The sequence below is a fragment of the Quercus lobata genome, chromosome 6 (genome assembly GCF_001633185.2).
Source record: "Quercus lobata isolate SW786 chromosome 6, ValleyOak3.0 Primary Assembly, whole genome shotgun sequence".
Classification (NCBI taxonomy): Eukaryota; Viridiplantae; Streptophyta; class Magnoliopsida; order Fagales; family Fagaceae; genus Quercus; species Quercus lobata.
The window spans coordinates 22,142,207-22,164,895 of NC_044909.1; the positions used below are offsets into that span (position 1 = coordinate 22,142,207).

General features: G+C 35.0%; 1 protein-coding gene across 3 annotated transcripts; it reads left to right on the forward strand.

Moving 5' to 3' along the window:
* The first annotated feature begins 1,919 nt into the window (after positions 1-1,919).
* LOC115994075 lies at positions 1,920-18,925 on the forward strand. 3 transcript variants are annotated; one of them, XR_004093115.1, is made up of 16 exons: positions 1,920-2,185; positions 2,792-2,950; positions 3,048-3,164; positions 3,275-3,359; positions 3,738-3,846; positions 3,954-4,021; positions 4,106-4,231; positions 4,319-5,259; positions 5,590-5,793; positions 5,898-5,958; positions 8,886-8,999; positions 9,278-9,391; positions 9,488-9,574; positions 15,771-15,837; positions 18,428-18,494; positions 18,735-18,925. XR_004093115.1 is itself a non-coding variant. In XM_031118097.1 (15 exons), the coding sequence occupies exons 1-14, from the start codon at positions 2,076-2,078 to the stop codon at positions 15,795-15,797; spliced, it is 2,322 nt and encodes a 773-aa protein (XP_030973957.1). In that variant the 5' UTR covers positions 1,920-2,075; the 3' UTR covers positions 15,798-15,837; positions 18,735-18,925. The 3 variants fall into 3 exon arrangements, 2 of the variants coding, with proteins under 2 accessions (XP_030973957.1, XP_030973958.1); XM_031118097.1 differs by lacking the exon at positions 18,428-18,494; XM_031118098.1 differs by lacking the exons at positions 18,428-18,494; positions 18,735-18,925 and adding an exon at positions 16,165-16,568.
* The last annotated feature ends 3,764 nt before the right edge of the window (positions 18,926-22,689 follow it).

Genomic DNA, 22,689 nt, shown 5'->3' on the forward strand with positions numbered 1-22,689 from the left:
ACCACCCTGGAGCTGTGGGCGGGAATCTCTAACCTAAAGAGAACAAACATTACGGCCCTTTAACACCACCACTATTCTTATTGATTGCTTCTCTATTGTTGCTCAAAGTCAAGGTTCATATTTTTGTTCCTTCTATTTTATGATTAAAGGGGTAAAAAGCAAAAGAAATATAAAAAGGGTTCGGTTAATGTATGCCCTAAGGGCACACATTAAGCTTTCTATTTTTGGAAACATTTTCTTGGGAATTGAAAAAACTGTCATTACTTTTTCAATTTTCGATAAATTTTTTTCCAAAAATAGAAATTAATGTGTGCCCTAAGGGCACACATTAGTAAAAGGACAAAGTTTAGCTACAAAATTAGTTGTAACTTAAGGCTACAAACTCACTCAATAAAATAAATACTACAATATATTTTGAAAATCTAACCGTTGAATTGCATGTTCTTTACGCCCTTAATACACATGTTAAATTTTATGTCAATCAGATATCATTTACTATATGATCTATAAGCTTATATTTTGTGCATAATTTTAAATTATAAAAACTTGCAATTTAAAAAATTTATTGATGACATAGCTATTGATTTTTAATTTTCTTGAAATTTTGCAAGTATGGAGGATATAAAAAGAAGATGTAATCCAATGGTGGATTTGTCAAAATTCACATCCGATAAAAAGATATTAAGTAAGTTTGTAGCCTAAGGCTACAACTAATTTTATAGCTAAACTTTGTCCTTAGTAAAATCCATATAAAAAATGGCACGAGTCACATATAGCTACCCGTGCAAATGCGTGGTCATGATAATTTCAGACTAGCTTACCAAAAAAAAAACAAAAAAAAAAGAACATAATTTTGGACTCTACAGCAAGGCATTTTGGTCAAGTGTGGAATTATTCACAAAATTTTACAAAATAACAGATAGAATTATAAATAAATAAAAAAGAGAAAGAAAGAAAGAAAGGAAGAAGGATATATTTATAATATTGATTATTTATAGTGGAATCGTTTTGAAATTGAATACTTTTTATTTTTTCATTTATTGAAATCCTATTTTAGAACTGTATTTAAAATTGTGTTTTTAAAATACGATTTTAATTCATTTGACCTAATTTAGATTAATACAATTTCAAGTTTTTGATACTTTAAATTGGTTTCTAATTTGATGCAAAAAAAGAAAAGAAAAGAAAAAGATTATAACTCTTACTTAAATAAAAAACACCTAAAATAGTTATTTTTACAAAACACAATTAGGGTACTTTTGGTTCACTGAATGAAAATTGTATTATTGGGAATAGAAGATATTTGGAATAATAATATTTATTATTGGGAATAGAAGATATTTGTAATGGAATAGTTGTGCACCTAGCACTGTTGAGGTCGGCTCATGCTCACTAGCGTCTTCGATAGAGTTGGATGCACAGCTATAACTCATCTTGATCTCTTGCTCCTAAGCCCAACTGGTAAGGTGTCACTATGTTACGCCTAAGTGGAAGGCACTAACTTTTTTTTTTTGAAAGTATGTGGAAAACACTAACTTAAGTCGCCCTTACTTATTTTTCTCTTAGCAAAAACAAAAAAGAATAATTATTACTATCTATAGGTTTTATTGTTATGTATAAAAAGTTTATAAAAAATAATGCCTAAGAAAATTTTATATTTTAGAAAATATGTTAATGTGAAGCCTTATTATATTCTTTCATTTAAAGAATAACTATTCTTCCATTTATAAAGAATAATGTTTTTTTGTAATAAGTAATCTATGTAATAAGGATGAAAATTAAAAAAGGTGAATTGCTATTACATAATCGATAACAGGGCTATATCACACCATGTTCAAGACAATGACCTTTTAAATAATAAATATAGTAATAATTAAAAATAATAAAATAATAATATTATTTTTGCAAATATTTTTCCGTCGTTTTCATCTAACAAGTCCGATGCTGCCCCTCCACACAGACACAGCCCTTTCCCACCTCTCTGACTCTGATCCATCGCCTCCTCTCTCACTTTCTCGGGAAAGTTCCTAGTCCCCGCTTCGTTTTCTCAAGCATATGGCGCAAAGTCTTTAATCATGAGCTCCTCCGCAACAAAGATGAGGGCATCCGTCTACGGAGACGACGCTAACGCCCCGTCAACTTCTGGTCCACGCTCTCCTCACACCAATTCCAATTCCAAGCACAGGTGAATCTTATTCCCTTTTTTGCCCTCGCTTTCTCTCTTATGAATTCTTCAATTTCCTCTCTATTTGGATTTCCATACATCAACACCCCCTCCGCTCTAGCCGAAGATCTGAATTTTCGATCAGATTCGGAGAATTCACTCTCCATTCGACTCAATCTTTGTGGTTTTCATAAAATTCGGATCAATTTTTTGTACTTCAACCTTATAATTAGTGTTTCTATATAATTTCGTGCAATTTCTGCCAAATTAACTTTAACCTCAATTCAGTTGCCGATGCTAGATATTTTTAATTTTTTAATTCAGGTTTGGTGAAATTGCCAAAATTGATAATGCGATGGTAACAAAATATTTCGTTAAGTACTTTATTGATTATTATCACTTGTAATGTTCAGATTTATGCTTAAAACTCCTTGATTCATGAACAATGTGGTAATAGGTATAGATTTTTGTTATTTTGATGTTGCTGAATTTAGCTTTGCTGTTTGATTGAAGGGTTTATTTTGCTTATTGTTTTTATATAGATAATAATATTGAATGTGTAGAATGAATTTGAATGTGTTTGGTGTTGCCTCTACTAAGTTGGTTTTGCTTTTATGGTTTTGCTAGTGGTGGCAATGTCTTTCGACTGTTGGCACGACGGGAGGTTTGTCCTCGAACGAAGAGTTCGTCAAAAAGATTATGGGGAGAAGGTTCAAAACTGCATCTTGATTCGGTTGGGTCAAGGCATGAAGCAGCAATAGATGCAAGACAAGGGCTTGTCTCATGGTACTGTCTGGGTTCTTTATTGCTCCTGTTATATTCATTCATTGGTATAATAAGTATATTTGTTTATCTTTTTTTTGAGCTTTTGACATTTTTCCAGGGTGGAGGCAGAAACGTTGCGGCATTTATCAGCAAAATATTGTCCACTGTTGCCTCCTCCAAGGTCAACTATAGCAGCAGCCTTCAGCCCTGATGGGAGGACACTTGCTTCTACTCAGTGAGTTTCCATTTTCTGTCTATCTTTTTAGCTTATACCCAAGGTTGGGTCACAAATTTCTCTAGAGAACGCTTCAATTTTTAAATAGCATTGTGTTTATGTTCCTGCAGTGGAGACCATACGGTGAAGATTATTGATTGCCAAACTGGGAGCTGCTTAAAGGTTTTGAGTGGTCACCGGAGGACCCCTTGGGTGGTAAGTTTATCTTATATGCTTTATTGACATTTGTTGATCTTTTAGGCTGATAGAATATGTTGTAAATAATGTTTTCAAATAAACATGCTAAAGTTTTAAATTTCTGCTCTGATTATCTATTTGGCTTTTTTAAAAAGAAAATTATAATTTAAACTAGTGCCATAACAGGTGTTTCTATGATGTGCACCATATGGAATGTGTCATATGGTGATTTACCTATGAAGTAAAGCTTTCCTGAAAGAGCTTCTTTTCATGCCCATTACGAGAATCCATGCATATTATTAGATATGATGTGTGTAACATCACATGCACTTATTCTATGAGTGTTCTATTTCTCCTATGCAACTTCCTTTCTCATGTGCTTGTGGAACTTTGCAGGTTAGATTTCATCCATTTTATCCTGAAATACTTGCTAGTGGAAGTTTGGATCATGAAGTTCGTTTGTGGGATGCAAATACTGCAGAGTGTATAGGATCACGTGATTTTTGTAATTACCTCTATGGATTTCCTTATCTAGCATTTGGAGAAAAGTATCATTCTGAGATTATATTATTTTTATGATAAATTTTATAGCTCTTTCCTTCCTCCATGCAGATCGTCCTATTGCTTCCATTGCCTTCCATGCCCAAGGGGAGCTTCTTGCTGTGGCTTCAGGTCACAAGGTGAGGACTTTTTGACCTTCAAATATTTACATAATGTCTTATGTTGACTTGTTCTTTAATGCGTTGGATTATAATTTTTCTTAGCTTTATATGTGGCATTACAACCGGAGAGGGGAGACATCATCACCAGTCATTGTACTGAAGACACGGCGGTCACTTCGGGCTGTGCATTTTCACCCCCACGCAGCCCCTTTTCTTTTAACTGCTGAGGTGACTATTTTTGGTGGTATCATATTGCCATGCCTTTTAGCCTTTCATGATCTATCTTGTTGGTTCTAATATTGTGCTGCTTTGCAGGTCAATGACCTTGACTCATCAGATTCCTCAATGACAATTGCAACTTCTCCAGGTTACTTGCGCTATCCTCCACCCACTGTGTTCTTGGCTGATTCTCATTCCAGTGGTCGTCCTTGTTTAGCAGATGAAATTCCTCTCATGTCTCTCCCCTTTTTGATATGGCCCTCATTAGCTAGAGATGATGGGAGAATATCTTTGCAGAATACTCATGGGGATGTTGGCTCAAGTAACGTGCAACCAAGAGTGGATCCCTCTGCTTCAGTGCGGCTTTTGACATATTCTACTCCATCAGGGCAGTATGAACTTCTGTTGTCTCCTGTTGATCCTAATAGCTCATCTCCTGTGCCAGAAGATACAGGAAATGATTCTTTAATGAGTGAAACGGATAATGCAATCACTCAATCAGCTATGGATGCCATGGAGACCATGGAAACGCAGCCTGAAGAGAGAAATAATCGTTTCTTCCCTTTTGGTGACCCAATGTATTGGGAGCTACCATTCTTGCAAGGGTGGTTAATTGGCCAGAGTCAAGCTGGGCAGCGCACCATGAGTTCAGTCAATGTTTCAGCTCATGAAAATATATCAGCATTTAGTGAAATGGAAAATCCTGTGGCTTCCTCAGTTATGCCAACTGGTGCTAACCAATCTAGGGTCACTGGAAGATCTAGCGCACGGCAGCGTTCTTCACGTTCCCGCATGGTGCCCACGACTGGATCTGCTGAAGGTGCTATCCTCAATCACATTCCACGTGATGAAGGCGATCCTCAACTTGCTGTTACCAGAATCCAATCTGAACTTGCAACCTCACTTGCAGCTGCTGCTGCTGCAGAGTTACCTTGCACTGTGAAGTTAAGAATATGGCCTCATGATGTAAAAGATCCATGTGCCTTTCTTGATGCAGAAAAGTGTCGATTAACGATACCACATGCTGTGCTTTGTAGGTATAACCTTTTTATAATTTTAAATAATAGTTTTCTCTTGCTATGTCAACCTTTTTTAAATTGCTTTTTTATCTATTACTTGGTCAGTTAACCTTAAAAAACCTATCATGGGAAGAAGTACTATTGTTACTTCTACTTATCTAACTATAGTTCTTTGCTGAGCAACATTTACTTAGAAAATAGTGATATTGGTATTATTTTGACTCTATTCATTTTTATTTATTTATTGATTATTGCTCCCCATTTCTTTTTAATATGTTAATATATTAGACTGCATGATATCATAAATCAGATTTTGATGGATGTTTACATGTAAGGACTCATTTGCAGTGAAATGGGTGCTCATTTTTCACCTTGCGGGAGATTTTTAGCGGCATGTGTTGCATGTGTGCTGCCTCATCTAGAAGCTGATCCTGGGTTGCAAAGCCAGGTCCACCATGACATGGCAGGGGCTGCAACATCTCCAACACGACACCCAATTTCAGCTCATCAAGTTCTCTACGAGCTTAGGATATATTCCCTTGAGGAGGCAACGTAAAGCTTAAACTTTTGAATTTGGTCATATCTTTTCCAAATTTTGATTTATATTTTTCTCTTACTTCTTCCTGATCTTCTATGTATATTTTTTTATTATCTAGATTTGGTTTGGTGCTCGCATCACGGGCAATACGCGCTGCCCATTGTTTAACATCAATTCAGGTTAGTTGCTTTCTTGTTTTTGTTTGTTTGTTGGGTTTTGTTTTTTTCCCCCCCCTAATGTGGGTATCTAGAGCTTGCTATTTCGCGCGATAAGGAATAACGCAAGATACCTCTCCTTTATGGGAGTCTCACCTTGGCACAAATCATGCTAGAATCCAGCTATCAATATCAAAAGGAATGAAGCATTTGAACCTATCCCAGCCACATCTAATATACTTCCACAAACCCACCCCATTTGCTCCCCTAGACAATCCCAAACCCCAAACTCTCCTCCAGGATCATACCTCAATTCAATGACCTGTCTCCAAAGCGCCCTTTCTTCAAACCCATACCACAACCACTTACCCAACAAATCTTGATTAAAAGGTCAACAACTTCTTATTTCCCAATCCCCCATTGTAAACAGGAGTGCAATAAATATTCCAATTGACTAGATGAAACTTAAAATCATCTACCATACCACCTAAAAAAAAATCCCTATGAATTTTCTCCAATCTACTTGCTATGCCTATTGATAATGGGAAAGAGATAAGAAATAAGTGGGGAGACTAGAGAACGTAATCTTAATTAGTGTAAGACGACCCCCTTTGACAAATACATTTTCTTCCAATCAACTAATCTCCTTTGCATACGCTTAATAATAGTCCCAAATACTTAAGCCTTAAAAGAAGCTCCTAATGGTAATCCTAAATACTTCATTGGAAGGGATGAGATTTGACAGCCCAAATCGCTTGCCAAATGCTCAATGGTCGAAACCTCTCCTAGTGGCAGAATTTCAAATTTGTCCAATTAATTCTCAAGCCCAAAACTGCCTCAAAGCACACAAGGATACAGTGAAGATAATGAATGCGTGTAGAATTTTCCTCAAAAGAAAGGAGCAGAGTATCATCTGCAAAAAGGAGACGAGAAATAACCATTGATTCCCCTCAAAAACTATCAATAGAAAAACCACTTAGATAACCCTCTGAAACTGCTCTAGTGATCATACTACTTAAAGCTTCCGTAACAATCACAAACAACAATGGAGAAAGAGGTTTAGCCAAGAAAAAAAAAACTATGGAGAAAGAGGGTCTTCTTGACACATCCCTGCTAATCTCAAAGAAACTAGTTGGAGTGTCATTTACCAAGATAAAAACTTGACAGCTGAAATACAAAATTCTATTCTCTTTTTCCATCTTTCCCCAAAACCAAATTGTTGAAGCAAGTACAATAGAAAATCCAGTTGACATGATCATATGCCTTAGCCACATCCAACTTACACAACACTCTCAATTTGCCAGATTTCAGGCAACTATCCAAACACTCATTGGCTATAAGGACCGAATCAAGAATCTGTTTCCCTTGAATAAAGGCATTCTACGTATCCCGTACTATGATAATTGGCCTAACATCCCTTAAAATGATTGACTAAGGTCTTAGCCAGTGTTTTATAAACACTACCCACCAGGCCAATTGGCCTAAAATTTGTCGCTTCAATTGCGCATGCCTTTTTAGGAATTAAAGCCACAAATGTGGTGTTCAAGCTTTTGCCAAAAAGGCAATTGTCATGAAATTTAAAGAAGAATTGCACAACATCACTTATCAAAAGAAAAAAAGAAAGAAAAAGAAGTAGAAACGTACTAATCAAAAAGAAGAAACGCATAGCATCACTACTGACCATAGACCAAAATAGTAATAATGAACCATCTGGCCCTGGAGCTTTATCCCCATCCATGCTACAAAGTGATAGGTATTGAGTATTCTGCAAGTAATGCACTTTTCCAGTTCATCCACTATGTTCTTATCCTATAATTTACATCCTTCGATCTCCCCATCATTATAAATTATGGGTCCAAGATTTCGAAAGCACTTACTCTTTTTCATTTTTTAACCATCAAGTTTTACAAGCCTGTACATCTGTTTTGCCTTGTACTAAACTTATTTCCATATATTTTGTTGTAGACCTACTTAACCTAGAACCTTTAGATTCTAAAGCATACTTCTAGCTTTCCAACTTAACATCAATTTCATGTTTAGTCTCATCTACTAAAACTGTTTTATGTATTTGTTTGGGAACAACTTATTTAGCTTTATGCTAAAAACTTTTTGCTGAAAGTGTACTAAAGTTCACCTTTAGTCTCATCTATCACACATTTTCTAGCAATTAAGTTCGTCTTAATGGCCACTCCCACTCAAAAGTTGTATTGTAAAAGAATACACAAAAGAAACTCATTTTTTACTAAAAAGCGTTGTCCATTTATGCGAGTTTGATAAAGCCAACGGTAAGAAATACGCTTTCCTTACTTTGCAAAAGTAGTTGTGTATCATGAAATGGGTATCAATTTATACTCTTAGTTATATCAACATTGAATTATTATTATTATTTTGGCAAATACTTGCTTGGTTCTGTTATTTTCCATCAGAGAAACGCATAACATCCAAAACTGAAGAGCCCCTTGTCCTATTAATAAGGTAAAATTCTGGAAAAGCCTCCTTAAGAGAACAACCCCTACACCACACATCCTCCCAAAACTTCACTCACTCTGGTACCATCACCACCTCATATTGAAGGAATTTGGAAAAATTCAACCAGTCACTTCTAATAAATGAAGTAGTCTCTTTCTGTAAAATTCTTATTTATTTATCAAAAAAAGGGAAAAAAAATGAATAAACAGAGGTATTATATATTGCTGATGTTTTTTGTAACTTCTTATGCATGTGCTGTTTCATGTGAAGATTTTTTTTTTTTGGCTGAAAAGTGAGTAATGTAAGCCTGCAGGCTTTACATTTGTTTGCTACTTGCAGTCTTGCATCTAAGGGCAATGATATAACTTGAAATGATGTAGTCAAAGAATAATTAAATATTTTATATACTTAAAAGATACATTGTATGTATTTATTAACCGGAAGCTTTGCTTATTAAACATGTATATTATTTCATTCCTCAGTTCTCACCCACGTCAGAGCACTTGTTACTAGCCTATGGTCGTCGCCATAGTTCACTTCTTAAGAGTGTTGTCATTGATGGAGAGACAACAGTACCCATTTACACAATTCTGGAGGTATGACCTCATGTCTATCTTTTTTGTAATCTTGGATATGTGTGTAGAACTTCTTTCCCCGAGAATATTACCTGTGTATAAAAATACATGAAAGCACAGTTATCCCTCTATGATCCTAGAGTTTTTATTTGCCTATGAGCTATAGCTCAACTGGCACTTCATTTTCCCATAATAATGGGATGGAGGGTGAGGTTGTGAGTTCAAGACTCATGTGCATGTATAGCACTATAACTTTTCAATCAAAAATAAAAATTTAAAAAGTTTTTATTGTTACTCAGGTTTACAGAGTTTCTGATATGGAACTTGTGAGAGTTCTTCCTAGTGCTGAGGATGAGGTCAATGTAGCCTGCTTTCATCCATCAGTTGGAGGAGGCCTTGTCTATGGGACTAAGGTAAACAGGATTTTGTACTTACATTTTTGTTTTTTGGATATCACCAGCCTTATTTATTTATTTTTTTTTAATTATAAATTTTGCTGTTAAATGCAGGAAGGGAAGCTTAGGATCCTTCAACATGATAGTTCTTATGCCATGAATTGTGCAACATCTCGTTTTCTTGATGAAAATATGCTTGAGGTATAGGTCCAATTTAGCAGAATTTTCCACCTCCATTTAATGCAGTTTTGCACCTTGAATTCTTTGGGAACAAAATTGGATTTGTTGTTTTTTGCATGTGATCAATTTTTTTATGTGATCAGAGAGATGATTGCTTGTTTAGTATTTGTGGAGATCCATTATGACTATTTTTATTTATATGCTGCAAATTATTTATTTATTTATTTTAACAATCATTAAGTTTGTGGACCTAGTAATCAAATTTGGTTTTAAATAGAAAATATGATTAGTAGATTTATATTATTAGTTTGAAATATAGTTCTTGTAACCTTGTATTTTACTTATCAAAAAAGAAAAAGAAATATAGTTACTTGTAACTTGAATGATGCTACCTGATCTCCAATTGAATTTTAGAATTTTTCCTTCAGTTTTTTATTTTTTATTTTAATTTTTGAAGATATGTAAATATGTATATTGATAGAGATAATATTACAAAGGGATCATTGGGACAATTGTAGTATACTTGCTATAGGCTCAACTATCAATTCATGACCACTTACATATGCCATGAATCCAAAAAAAAATACAATTTATGGAAAAATTCCCCACTTTGTACATGTGTGCTTGTACAAGGGTAATAGGGTTGTATTATGAATTAAAAGATGGTTTGATGAGTTATTTGATGGCTTTTTGGTAGAAGAAAGTATGTTAGGTTTTAGGGTTTTGATGGGTAAAAAAATTGCTTGATTTGGGGTTGTAAGAGAAATAAAAATAAATAAATAAATAAGAAGAGAATTTTATGATATTTGAACTGTGAACAATACCAATGAACAGTACCAAAAGAAAGAAGAGAAGATAAAGAGAGAAAAGAACACAAAAAAGTGACAGGGTTAATGTGCACAAAAGTGAAGTGGTTCCTGTAGGGGAGGTTGAGAATATCAATGTCTTGGCGAATTTTTTTTGGTTGTAAGGTAGGATGCTTGCCTATGACCTATCTTGATTTGGCTCTTGGGGCGTCCTACATGTTGACGGCTATTTGGAATCCTACCTTGGAGAAGTTTGAGATTTGGTTAGCGGGGTGGAGGAAAATCCTATCTTTCTAAAAGTGGTCACTTGACTTTATTGAAGAGTACTCTTTTGTGCCTTACTACTTATGATTTATCTTTGTTTTCTCTTCCTAAAAGTGTGCCTATTAGGATTGAAAAGTTGCAGCGGGATTTTTTATGTGGTGGTATGGGGGATGAGTTTAAACATCATTTGGTAGGGGAATAAAGTGTGTGCTCCTATTGCTAATGAAGGGTTAGGGGTCCGGAAGCTTGCTACCTTTAAAAAAGACCTATTGGGAAAGTGGCTGTGGCGGTTTGGGGTTGAGACAATGCGTTTATGGGGTGTGTGGAAGCCTCAAAGTTTGGAGAGGAATGGTGAAAGAGAGAAAGGGGGGGGGGATTCGAAGTTAGGGAGGGGTTCTCATGGTTGTGGTCTTTGGAGGACTTATTTGAATGGATTGAGAGCAGTTTGGTTAGCATATCTGGTTTGAGGTTGGATGCTAGCATAGTCTGTTTGAGTGGTCTCATTGTTGGGGTTTTAGTTTTACTGATCATTCTTCTCTCTCTGAGTTTATATTTTCTCTTAGATTAGTTTCCTGATTTCCCTCTTCTTTGTTGTTTGATTTATCCATTTCTTGTTGTTCATCATCATGAACAATTTGTATTTTTACTTTCTATTTTCATTAATAATATTTCTTTGATTACCTATAAAAAAAAAAAAGAGGTTGAAGTGGGGAGTTGGGTTTGTTTTTTACATGATTGTTGGTGAGGGGAACAACCTCTTAGAGTGGCTTTCCTGGTCTTGTTTGCAATTTCTACTGATTGGGGAGGCTTTGATGGACTTTTTGTTGGTGAGACTGGGTGAAGGGGAGAGGAGTTGGGATATGAGGTTTTCGAAATAGATTTAGTAGCTGTATTTTTCCATCTTTTGGAATCTAATATTTCCCATAAGAGAGGATGAAGATTGGGTGCAATGGAGGTTGAAGAAGAATGGGGAGGTTGATATTCGTTCGTATTATAATGCCTTGAGGGGCTCAACTTCTGTCACTTTTTCTAAAGTATTTGGGTGTGAAGGACCCTTAGAGAGTTTCTTTTTTTCTTTGGTTGGCACTTGGCAGTAGGGGAAAATTCTCACTTGTGATAATCTTCGGAGAAGAGGCTATATTATAGTGGATTGGTGTTGCATGTACCGATGTAGTGGGGAGGCAGTGGATCACCTCTTTCTTAATTGGAAGGGGGCTCATTAGTTGTGGAGCTTTGCATCTTTTGGGATCTTTTGGGGTTTTTCCAGAGAAAGTGATCAAATTATTGTTTGGGTGGAGGAACTGGATGGGAAAACATTCGTTGAATATTTTGGAATCTAGTTTCCTTGTGTTTGATGTGGACTATTTGGAGGGAGCATAATGATGGCTCGGAGAGCACGGGGGATCATCTTTTTACCTCATTCATAGGAACTTTATTTGATCGGTCTCGTGCTTAGTGGTTTACATCATTCCTATGTTTATAGAATCTCTATCTTTTTGTACCTAATTATTTCTTTTTTTAAAATTATTTTATATTTCTTTTGGCTTCTCTGTGCCTTTTTCCATGAAGAAGTCTTTTTTAATACTACAATTCTTACTTATCAAAAAATAAAGAAAGAGAGAACACACAAAAGCCAACATGCCTCAATGCTTAAAACACTTGGTATTATTAGTAATCGGCTTCATCTTTTCTTGAATACATTGAGCACAAATATATATGAGGCCTTTCTTTTTCTAGCAGTATCAGGAACTCCTAGTTTGATTAGAAGACTAAAAAGAAACCTTATAAAAAACTAACTTGCACTTGAAGATGATTTTTTATTTTTTTTATTTTTTTTTATTAGTAATAAAGATTTAATGATATAGAAAAAAAAGACACCCAAGTACACAGGGAGTAACTTGCACTCTAAGATGATAAAACCCAAGATACTTAGGATTATTGAGGGTTTTTTTTTTTTTTTTTTTTTTTTTTTTTGGAAAAGGGGGGGGGGGGGATAGATAACAGAAATTGTATTAAGAAAAAACTACTTCATTAAAAAAAATTAAGTAGGCAGATAAAATATGTACAATATAAAGAAAACAAAAAATTATGAACAAGAAGGGAATTTAAAAACAGCAGAATGGATTCCTTAGAGATAAATCCCCACGCATGAGACCAATCAAACTAGGTTCTTGCAAATAAAGCTAGGAGCTTATCCTTGGTAAGCACCAAATCTTCAAAAATGCGATTATTTCGCCCCCTCCAAATAATCCACACCACACAATGAGGTACCAAATTCCAAATATTCGAAGAGTGCTTTCCCAACCAGTTTCTCCAACTTTCCAATAAATCAATAACCTTCTTGAGTAAAACACAAGTAACACCAAATGATCTAAAGGTAGAACTCCATAACCGAGAAACCTCCCCACAATGCAACAGGAGGTGATCAACACTCTCCCCATTACATTGATAGAGGCAACACCAATCCACAAAAGCAAAACCCCGTCTCCTCAAATAATCACCTGTGAGAATCTTCCCTCATGCAACTGTCCAAATGAAAAAAGACACTTGACGTGGAGCCTTTATACACCAAATGCTTTTCCAAGGAAAAGTAATAGAGTTAGATCCCCTCAAAGCAACATAAAAAGACTACATGTCAAAATCCCCCTTTGACCCCAAACACCACCTCATCCTATCTCCGTCCTCAATAGCAGGATTCTGTGACTCCAAGGTATGAAAAAAGGCCCCCACCAACTCCATCTCCCAATCATTAAAACCACGTTGAAACCGTAGATCCAACTCCACTCTTCCTCCACAGTATGACTCACCAACATATTTGCCACAAATGCCTTCCTATAAGTAGCAATCTCAAATAAAATCGGGAAATTTACTTTCAACAGCTCATCCCCACACTGACAGTCATACCAAAACCAGACCCTACTTTGCAACCCAATCTCAAAGTAGATAAACTTACTAAAACTCTCCCAACCCATCCATATAACCCGGAATACACCACACCCATGTAAACCCCTACAAAACTTAGAGTAACCACCCCCACCCCCCCCCAAAAAAAAAAAAAAAAAAAAAAATTCCTTCCCAAATTTCAAGCTGATCACACACCCCATAACTGTGTCTCCTCAACTGCATAACACCACAACCACTTACCCAGAAGAGCTTTATTAAAGGTAGTGATTTTCCTGATCCCCAAACCAGGAAAATACACCTTATCCCATCCTAAATGAACTTTATGCTCATCCTACAGACCTCTCCAAAGAAAATCCTTTGCAACTTCTCAATCCTAAAATACCAAAATATTTTTAATATGCAGGAATTGCAGAAATTATAGAATTTCCCCTGAATACCCAATTGACCATAACATATTAAATAAAAACCCAAATAATAAACTGTGTTCCTAAGACACACATAACCAGACTGTTAAAACCACATGACTTTTACTTCAATTGGACTTCACACATGGGCCCTATATAATAAGTCTTGAAATACAAATTTGCAAAGTAGTAACAAATTAATCTTCCATGGCTGCATCAACAATGCAAGGTCTACTTTCAAATTATGACACCAGTAAAACAAAATGCCAATAAACAGCGATTTTATCTTTCTCAGCGCACACCTCTTCCCACTCAAACATCCTTCTACTTTGTTACTTCCGTAACTTCCAAATGAGACAATGGAACAACATTGTATAATCTAGTTTTCAAAGACTTTGGCTTCCTTTTCAACATTGTTGTAGCTCCCCAACCAACTTTGGCATCACCCAATTAGATTCAAATGCAAATATTTTGCTCATAGCTCCCCAGCAAGTGAAGTGATATGTGTTCTCACCATTACTTTTGTGCATAGTACACCCAGCCAGCAGTATCATCCCATATCTGATAAGATTATCAACTACGAGGATTTTCCTTAAAGCTGTTGTCCACACAAATGTTATGAGTTTTAACGCCTGGAGGAAGTCATTCTTTACCTTGGAGATTTGGAAGGTGAAAGCTCCTTCTAAAGTAGCTTTTTTCACTTGGACAGCCACCAAGGGAAATATTCTTACATTGGATAATCTGAGGAAGAGGAATATATCTGTCATTAACTGGCGTTGCATGTGTACGATTAGTTGGGAATTGGTGGATCACTTGCTTCTTCACTGTTCTTATGCCATATAGTTTGTGGACATTTGTGTTTAGCTTGTTTGGTATCTCGTGTGAAATTGTGATGCCTAAGCAAGTGGTGGAATCGCTAGCTTGTTGGAATAGGGATATTGGTTGGCATTGGATAGCAGTTATTTGGGGGGCAATTCTGTTGTGTATCATGTGGACTATTTGGAGAGAACAGAACCAATTGAACTTTCAAGGGGGAGGAAGGCTCCTTCCTTGAGTTGAAATGGTTCTTCTTGCTTTCTTTGTTTGAGTCAATTCATTTTCCTAGTTTTCAGTCAATGTTAATAGGTTATCAATTGGTACAAACATGAGCCTAAATCAGCTGAAGGTACCAAGAAAATTCTTATGTTTACTCACCACACATATCCAAAACTTTGTAATCAATCTAGTTGCGTAGGCATGCCAATGCAGTCACTTGTGTTTTGAAACGGTTAACTTTGCTCTGTGACATTGCTTATCGTAGATTGATGGTCAAACTACACATTTGCTCGTATAAGAATAGGGGTAATTTTCAATTTCATCCTAATAAATTTCATTAGGCCAATTTTGTGGCAATTTTGTCACTCAAGTTTCAAGATCAAGTCATTTTTGTCCTTAATCAAGCCAACTTAAAAGGATAATACTGACTTGATTTTGACAGTTGAGGAACAAAATTGACTTGATTCTGAAAGTTGAGGGGCAAAGTTGACATAATCAATAGCCAAGAGCCTTGTGGCTCTTGTAGCTCAACTAGTATGCACCTCTTGGTGTTTCTAGTGAAGACATCTAGGGTTCAAGTTTCCCCTCCCCAAACTATCAAATTATCAAAAAAGTTGACCCAATTAGGTACCTTGATTTTGAAAGTTGATGGACGAAACTAATAAAATTAAATGAATAGGGACGAAATTGAAATTGTAACAAATGTACGGAGACCGAAATTGTAGCAAACAAGATGTTGATGTGGAATTTCTTGGTGTATTTTGGTTTTTATGTTGTATTTTATTTTATTTTATTTTTTTGTAGGTCCCTACATATGCTTTAGAATGCTAATAGCGAGAGTTCATTTCCCATGCACAACTCCACTTTAATGGTATGTTTCTCCTTTCACAATCACTTGAGCTTGAAGTTTGAATAGCTTGTACTTCATTTATTATTTTATTCTTCTTTTTAATTGGGGTTTGCTTACTTAAGTAGGAATTAATCATCAAAGAAGCAAAACAGTTTCTTTAATTCATTATCATAATGCCATTAGTTTTATTGTCTGAATAATAGCTGTCCTTGAATGCAAGGATTTCTACATGTTACTTGTTCATACTCCAATTCCAGGATTTTGAGGATGTTTGTGAAAGAGCATTATAAAATAGTTTTGAAGTGAAACCTTTTGAGTTTTGAGAAGTTAAGTAGGTATGATTTTCAGCAAACACAAAGGAGCGATGATGATCATGGGGGCAATTCTTGCAGAGTGGGCTAGGGTCAAACCCATGGTTAGCACTTAGCAACAAATTTTAGTATGATTCATTTGCGAAGTGAAAGAGGCTGCTGTAACTCTAGAAAAGACAGGAAAATTTGTGATGCAATATGAGTACCCTCAATTAAAAGGAGTAACCTGATGTTTAATAAGACTATTTTTATCCAATTAATTTGGGTACATTGCTAACACCTTCAAGTGCTGGGGAATGTTAGCTGTCTCACTCACACCACATGTACATATGTATTTTTTTTTATTTTATAAATTTATGGGACATGTTCATATGTAAGTATATATACGTATGTGAAATATTCTATGGTTGGTTCTAAATAAATTTATTGTGCAAGCATCTTTAATGTTCAAAAAGAATTGGTCTTGAATACTGTTGGAACTTGGCACAATGGTAAGTACCTTCTGCCCAACTGATGAGTCACGAATTCAAGTCTTGGAATCTGTATGTAGAAATTTGGGAGTAAGGTTGCCTACTAAGCCCCTCTCCCAAACTCTACAGAAAGATATAAATATGGCTTCCATGTCTTCAAGTGCCTTTTCTTAGGGTGCAGGCTGCAAATTTTATTGATTGGGACTCCCTTTGAAAGGGTTGAAAGAGACCTTGGTTTGTGTTAAAGTTGTGTTCTATGGGGATGAGAGAATAAATTTGATTGAGAATATATCGACTTAACTTCACCCTACACACTATCTTGTTTTAGAACAGATTGAAGGAGATGAAATTATGTATTATTGAAATATAAATAAATAATGAAAATTAGAAAATCCAATAAAACCTTTGCTTAGATGGAATGTTAAATGAATCAATTCATTAAAACCTTGCTTAGGTGGAGGGTTAAATGAATCAATTCATTAAAACCTTTGCTTAGGTGGAATGTTAAATGAATAGTACCTATTTTCCTTTCAAAGAAGATTGATACATGGTGTTAATTAAAAGATGAGGTGGAAGGCTAAATGAAAGAATTATCAAAGAATATGCCACATGGAATAACCTCATTCTCTCACATATAAGGTTCCTGTTTTGTTGTTGTTATATAAAATAGATTACCACTTGTCTCGAAAGTTTAATCTGTTAGACAATGTTGAATTTGATAAAGTTGAATTTTGAATCTCATCTTTTCTTGTATTTTCAATTATCCATTTTAACATTCTCATTTCATTATACCCATTTTATGAACATGTTGCTTTTCAATAGCCTGACTTTTAGTACTATAGAGCATGGCTGGTATTATAGCAATCTTATAAATGTTCCCTTTAACTTAATAGATATTCTACGATCACACAAGACTCATGATGTGCTTCTTCACTTATGCACCCTCTCAATCTTATTATTCACATCTGATTCAATCTCTCCAATCTTATGAATTATTGATTCAAGATTTTGAAATTACTTAAACATCGAGTTTTACAACCTCTTCATCTTTGTTTCTTCTTTTACTAAACTTACATTTCATGTACTTTGTTTTAGTCCTACTTCGCCAAAAGCAATTAGATTCTAAAACATCCCTTCTAACTTAACATTAACTCCATGTTTAATTTCATCCACTAAAATTGTATCATTTACAATATATATATACACACACGCCCCAAGGGACTTCATTTTGAATCGGTCTAGTGAGCTCATCTGTAATCAGTGCAAAGAGACATGAACTTCGTGCAAACTTATAGTGATACGTAACATACTTGTGATTCCTCTGCATCTTCTCATATTAGTTCCAACTCATGCATATCCTTAATAGGCTTAATATACTTTAGAGGAACTCCTTTCTTTTCTAAAACTCACCATAATAATTAATATCATTACAATTTTTAGCAACTTCACTGGGAATGTTTAGTTGACAAGGTTCTCAAGTGTTATTTCTTAATATATTAACATGGCTGAAAATTAATTTCATGAGAAATATTGGAATTATGATTGCCATAATTCTGTAATGATGATGATCATTTATAATGTTAATTGGGCTATCTGGATTGCAGTAAATTTTAAACGGGAAATTGCACAGTTTTTGGCTTCAGCACTCTGCTTTAAAATTCTATTCCCCTTTTAGAATTTAAATGCTATTGTGTTATCTTGCATACCCCACTGTGATACTTGGTTGAGTGAGCCCTGTCACTATGCTCTTTATATATATATATATATATATATATATATATATAAATTAGAAATTTTCCTTTATTCAAAAGAAACATGGGGTCACTGCAGATGACTTGTGAGGGCAGACAGTGACAAGAAGCCTGCAGTCACCTACTGAGTCTCCATCCAGCAGTAGGTGCATATCTAAGAAGACCTTTTCTTGTTATGATGCTGAGTTTGACATAAATGAAATAATTCTACAAGACTTACAAATAAAAAATAAAAAAAAATCACTCAACAAGACTTGCAATTTCTTATAGCTCATTGAAATATTAGTTTAGATAAAGTACAGTGGATAAAAAATAACTAAAAAATACGAAATGCTACTGAAATGAACAAAACTTAATGAGATACTGATCACAATCCTATGATTTAGGTTGAAGGTAAGGAAAGGACAATTTAAAAGAACATGTGTGGAAGCAGTCAGAAAATTGCTGTGCTTTTACTGGAAGATATGGTTCAAGATGGAGCAGAATGGCAGAGGGATCTTTTTAGCTGACAAAGTGACAGGATGAAGGTATTTATAAAAAAAAAAAAAAAAAAATGAAGAGCAAACAAATTGACGGGTTGAAGGCCTAATTGATTTAGTTAATTTGTGTTAATCACAATCAAGTGATGTGTTGTATCCTAGTACAAGTGTATTGTAGTGTAACCTTTGAGTGCTATATTTATAAACAAGTTTCTTTCAGAAAGTTATAAAAGCTTCTTTATAGTTTGAAAGAGCCCTGGTTTCTGTCAAGTTCATCATTGAACCTAGGCTTCTGGACAATCTGTTTTAGCAAAATTTTAGAGGGTCTATCTTGGATGGCTGGGGTTCCAATTTCCATCTTGTGAGAAATTTTTTAATTTCACAGGTTTAGCATAATTTGAATTACATGTGATAGAGTAGATACTGGTCTACCCTCTTGCCTTATGAGTAATTACTGGCTTATTGCTTGTGTTACCATGCTTCAACATACTCACGTACTTATGCTTGTTTGAAAATGTTGATCTTTGGGACAACTCTGAAATTCATACGAAATTTTCATTTCCCTGTCAGAATGCTCTCCTTGATGCAAAAGTTTGTATTTGTTGTTTTGTTATGAGTACGTTGTCTTTAGCATTAGGAAGTCAGTCTAGGGTCCGTTTGGATACAATTTACTTAATTGAAAACTGAAAACACAGTAGCAAAATAATTTTTAAATGTGTAAATAGTGTTATGGGACCCATTTTTAATAAAAAAAGTTACTGAAAAGTGAGGTTTGTAGTTTCTGTGAATAATATATGAGATCTTTGCTGAAAAGTCAAATATTACGGATTAAAAAAAAAAAAAAAAAAGGGGAAACGCAGACGTTGGACTTGCAAACGTGCAATCCAAATGCTGTTTAACATGAAAATTTATGGGTCGGTGCCTAGCCCAATTTTTCAAACAAAAAAATTGTATTTGCTTGTTTGGCATCAAATGAAGATTGAAAAAAGGTAGCCCTGATGTGACAGAAACGTTGCTGAAGTGGTTGATTTAGGAAAATGCTCGAGGGGCTTCTTATCTTCGTTTTTTTTTTTTTTTTTTTTAATTTTTTTTTTTTAAATGTGAATATTTATGCTGCTATGAAAGACTAGCCATACTTGCTGCTGAAATCTGGCTCCTCTGGCTGTGACAAGTTTCTAGCATTCCGCTGACGGATCACACGGATTCGATAAGACTGTAGAACTGCAGGATATTTATGAATGCCAATGACCATGTGTGCATGCTTGTGCGTTGGCCCATGTGCGTGGGATTGGATTGGATTGATCTCCACGGACTTTATCAAGCCTTGAGCAAGAATTTTAAGATAAGGAACAATAACAACTAAAAGTTCACAATAATTTTCACAAAATATTTCACCACTGCTGATATGAGTAAATGATAGATAATAAAGTGATATTAATAATGGGTTCTAATGACGATTAAAGAAAGCACTCAGATGTCTGATCTTATGAACTACTTCATGACACATGGTAACATGGATAGATAGAAGAAATTCAAAAAAAGAACAAATGACATAACATAATTTCAAGTTTCTTTGATAAAAAAACTATGAACTACTTCATGACACATGCTAACATGGATAGGTAGAAGAAATTCAAAAAAGAACAAAAGACATAACATAATTTCAAGTTTCTTTGATCAAAAAACAATGGATCAGAAAAACAAAAATTCTTTTCTAATGATTACATAAAATTTGGTTTTTTGTCGTTGTTTGTGTCTAGAGAATATTATCGTTGTTGAATAATACACTTTTGGTGTCTTTGGATGACATAATTTGAGCATTTGGATTTGGATTTGGATGATTAAAATTCAAATAACTTGTTTGAGAAGTTTGAAAAGGTCAAGGATTTAGATTTGAAAATTTTGATTTTAAACCTTTAAAATGCTTGAATTTGAAATAACTCAAAAATTCAATGGATTCCCTTAATTTCAAATCTATTAATTTAAAATCCAAATCCAAGTTCCCAATGCAACCTTTAGAAATTCAATACATGGAGAAGGCCAAAAGTCTATTGGCTTTTCTGGAACAAACTGATCTTCAATAGAAGCACAGCGCCAATAAAACAATTCTACATTGCTTGATGTAATGCACAAAGAAAATATTTGTTGGAATGCTTTGGGAGGATGCCTTTGTGTGTTTTTATTTAAAAAACACAACGAAAACAACAAATGATGAAATGGTTTGGTCAAGGGCTCAACTTGATTTGTGAAAAACACTTGCAAAAGAACATAGAGACTTGTTGGAGTGCCGGCGAGGGAGATTCTTTGATGCTTAAATTAGTAGCAAATATGAGGGAAACGAATCTCTTAATAGTCTAGAATTTTTTGTAAACTTTAGGGTTGGTGACGTCGTTATTTATAAGGTGATTGGAGGTCAAATTACTTTGAGATTGGGATTTGATTTTGATCTCACCCAATCTCTTTCCTTTGGTTTAGTGATTATTTTCCCTAATTCCAGAGTTATCCTTGTACATGGTAGTTTGATTATAGGGCAGTGGCTATTGGTTTGGGTTATAGGGCGTTGGCTATTGGTTTATCAAGACTGCCCATACATTTGGGCGCCATTAACATGGGTTAATGGCTGACTAAGGATGATTAATGGTATGATGTGCAATGGACAAGACGCAAGACACACAAAAAGCACTGTTTATGTGGAAAATCCATTTGGTTGAGTGCAAATGGTAAAAATCCATGATGGGGGGGAGTAGAGAGAAACTCTACTCCCAAGTCTTTATATTACTAAGAAAAATGATACAAGTTTATAGACTTTCTCCTTGTATTTTCTAGTTCTTATGGAGGCCAGACAATGGGATTTCATTGTAGTGGTGAGGCCTTTACACCTTTATTTGTATCTGCCCAATCCTATGCAGGACATTAGATTAGAGTCTTGCAGTTTGGTAGATTTTTGCTGAAAGAGTCCTTAAAAGCCTTTGTTTGGTCCTTGGTCGCACCTATAGGCTTAGCCTTGGTCTTGCTTTTCCATTTTATAATTTTACCCCTTTTGGACTCTCAAGGTATTTTTAGGACAAATTTATGACTTGATCTGATGATGTCTGGGCCAGGATGGGTCCACTTCATTAAGGGTGTAGTGTCTGTACATCTCTTCCTTAAATATGGGATTCAGAGGCTTGAAACTTGGGTTGGGAAGTGATAAAATAGGATAGGGATTCAGGATGGGCCCACTTCTTGTTCTTTATTTTTATCTTTTGGACTTTGTGGCCAAGCGGGTAATCTTCTCCGTGAACAATCAATCAAACAAACAAACAAAATTCATTTAATGGGCAAATGGAAGACTAGTTGGACAGTCGGACTCATATTGATTACCACTGCGAAGTTTCCGGATCTACCGGTGTTCTCCTGACTCTGAGTTTGACACAACAACAATGGTCTAATTATCATCATAGTCACTCCCATGTTCGTTGTCCAACAACTCGTTTGTATTATCGCCTAGAGAATGCTTCATCTCTTCATAATACTAACCACCATATATATGACCAATTCATTTTATATTTGAATATTGCCTCTCCAAATAAAACTTAAACTAGCCACTGATTTCAATTCTTTTGGCCATATGCTTTTTTTTTTTTTTTGGGTTGAATATATGCTACTTATTTTTATTTTTTTTAGTAAACCGTAATACTTATTAGAACACATAAGAAATAATAATACTAATATTTTAAACCGAATTTATAATACATTATATAATCAGAATATAACTACAAAACGGCTTAACTTTTATAATTAAGATATTTAAATAGGAGTCGAATAGAGAAGTTAGTCAGCCCAGTTTTCTAGAGAATTTTATAATACACTTATTATTGCA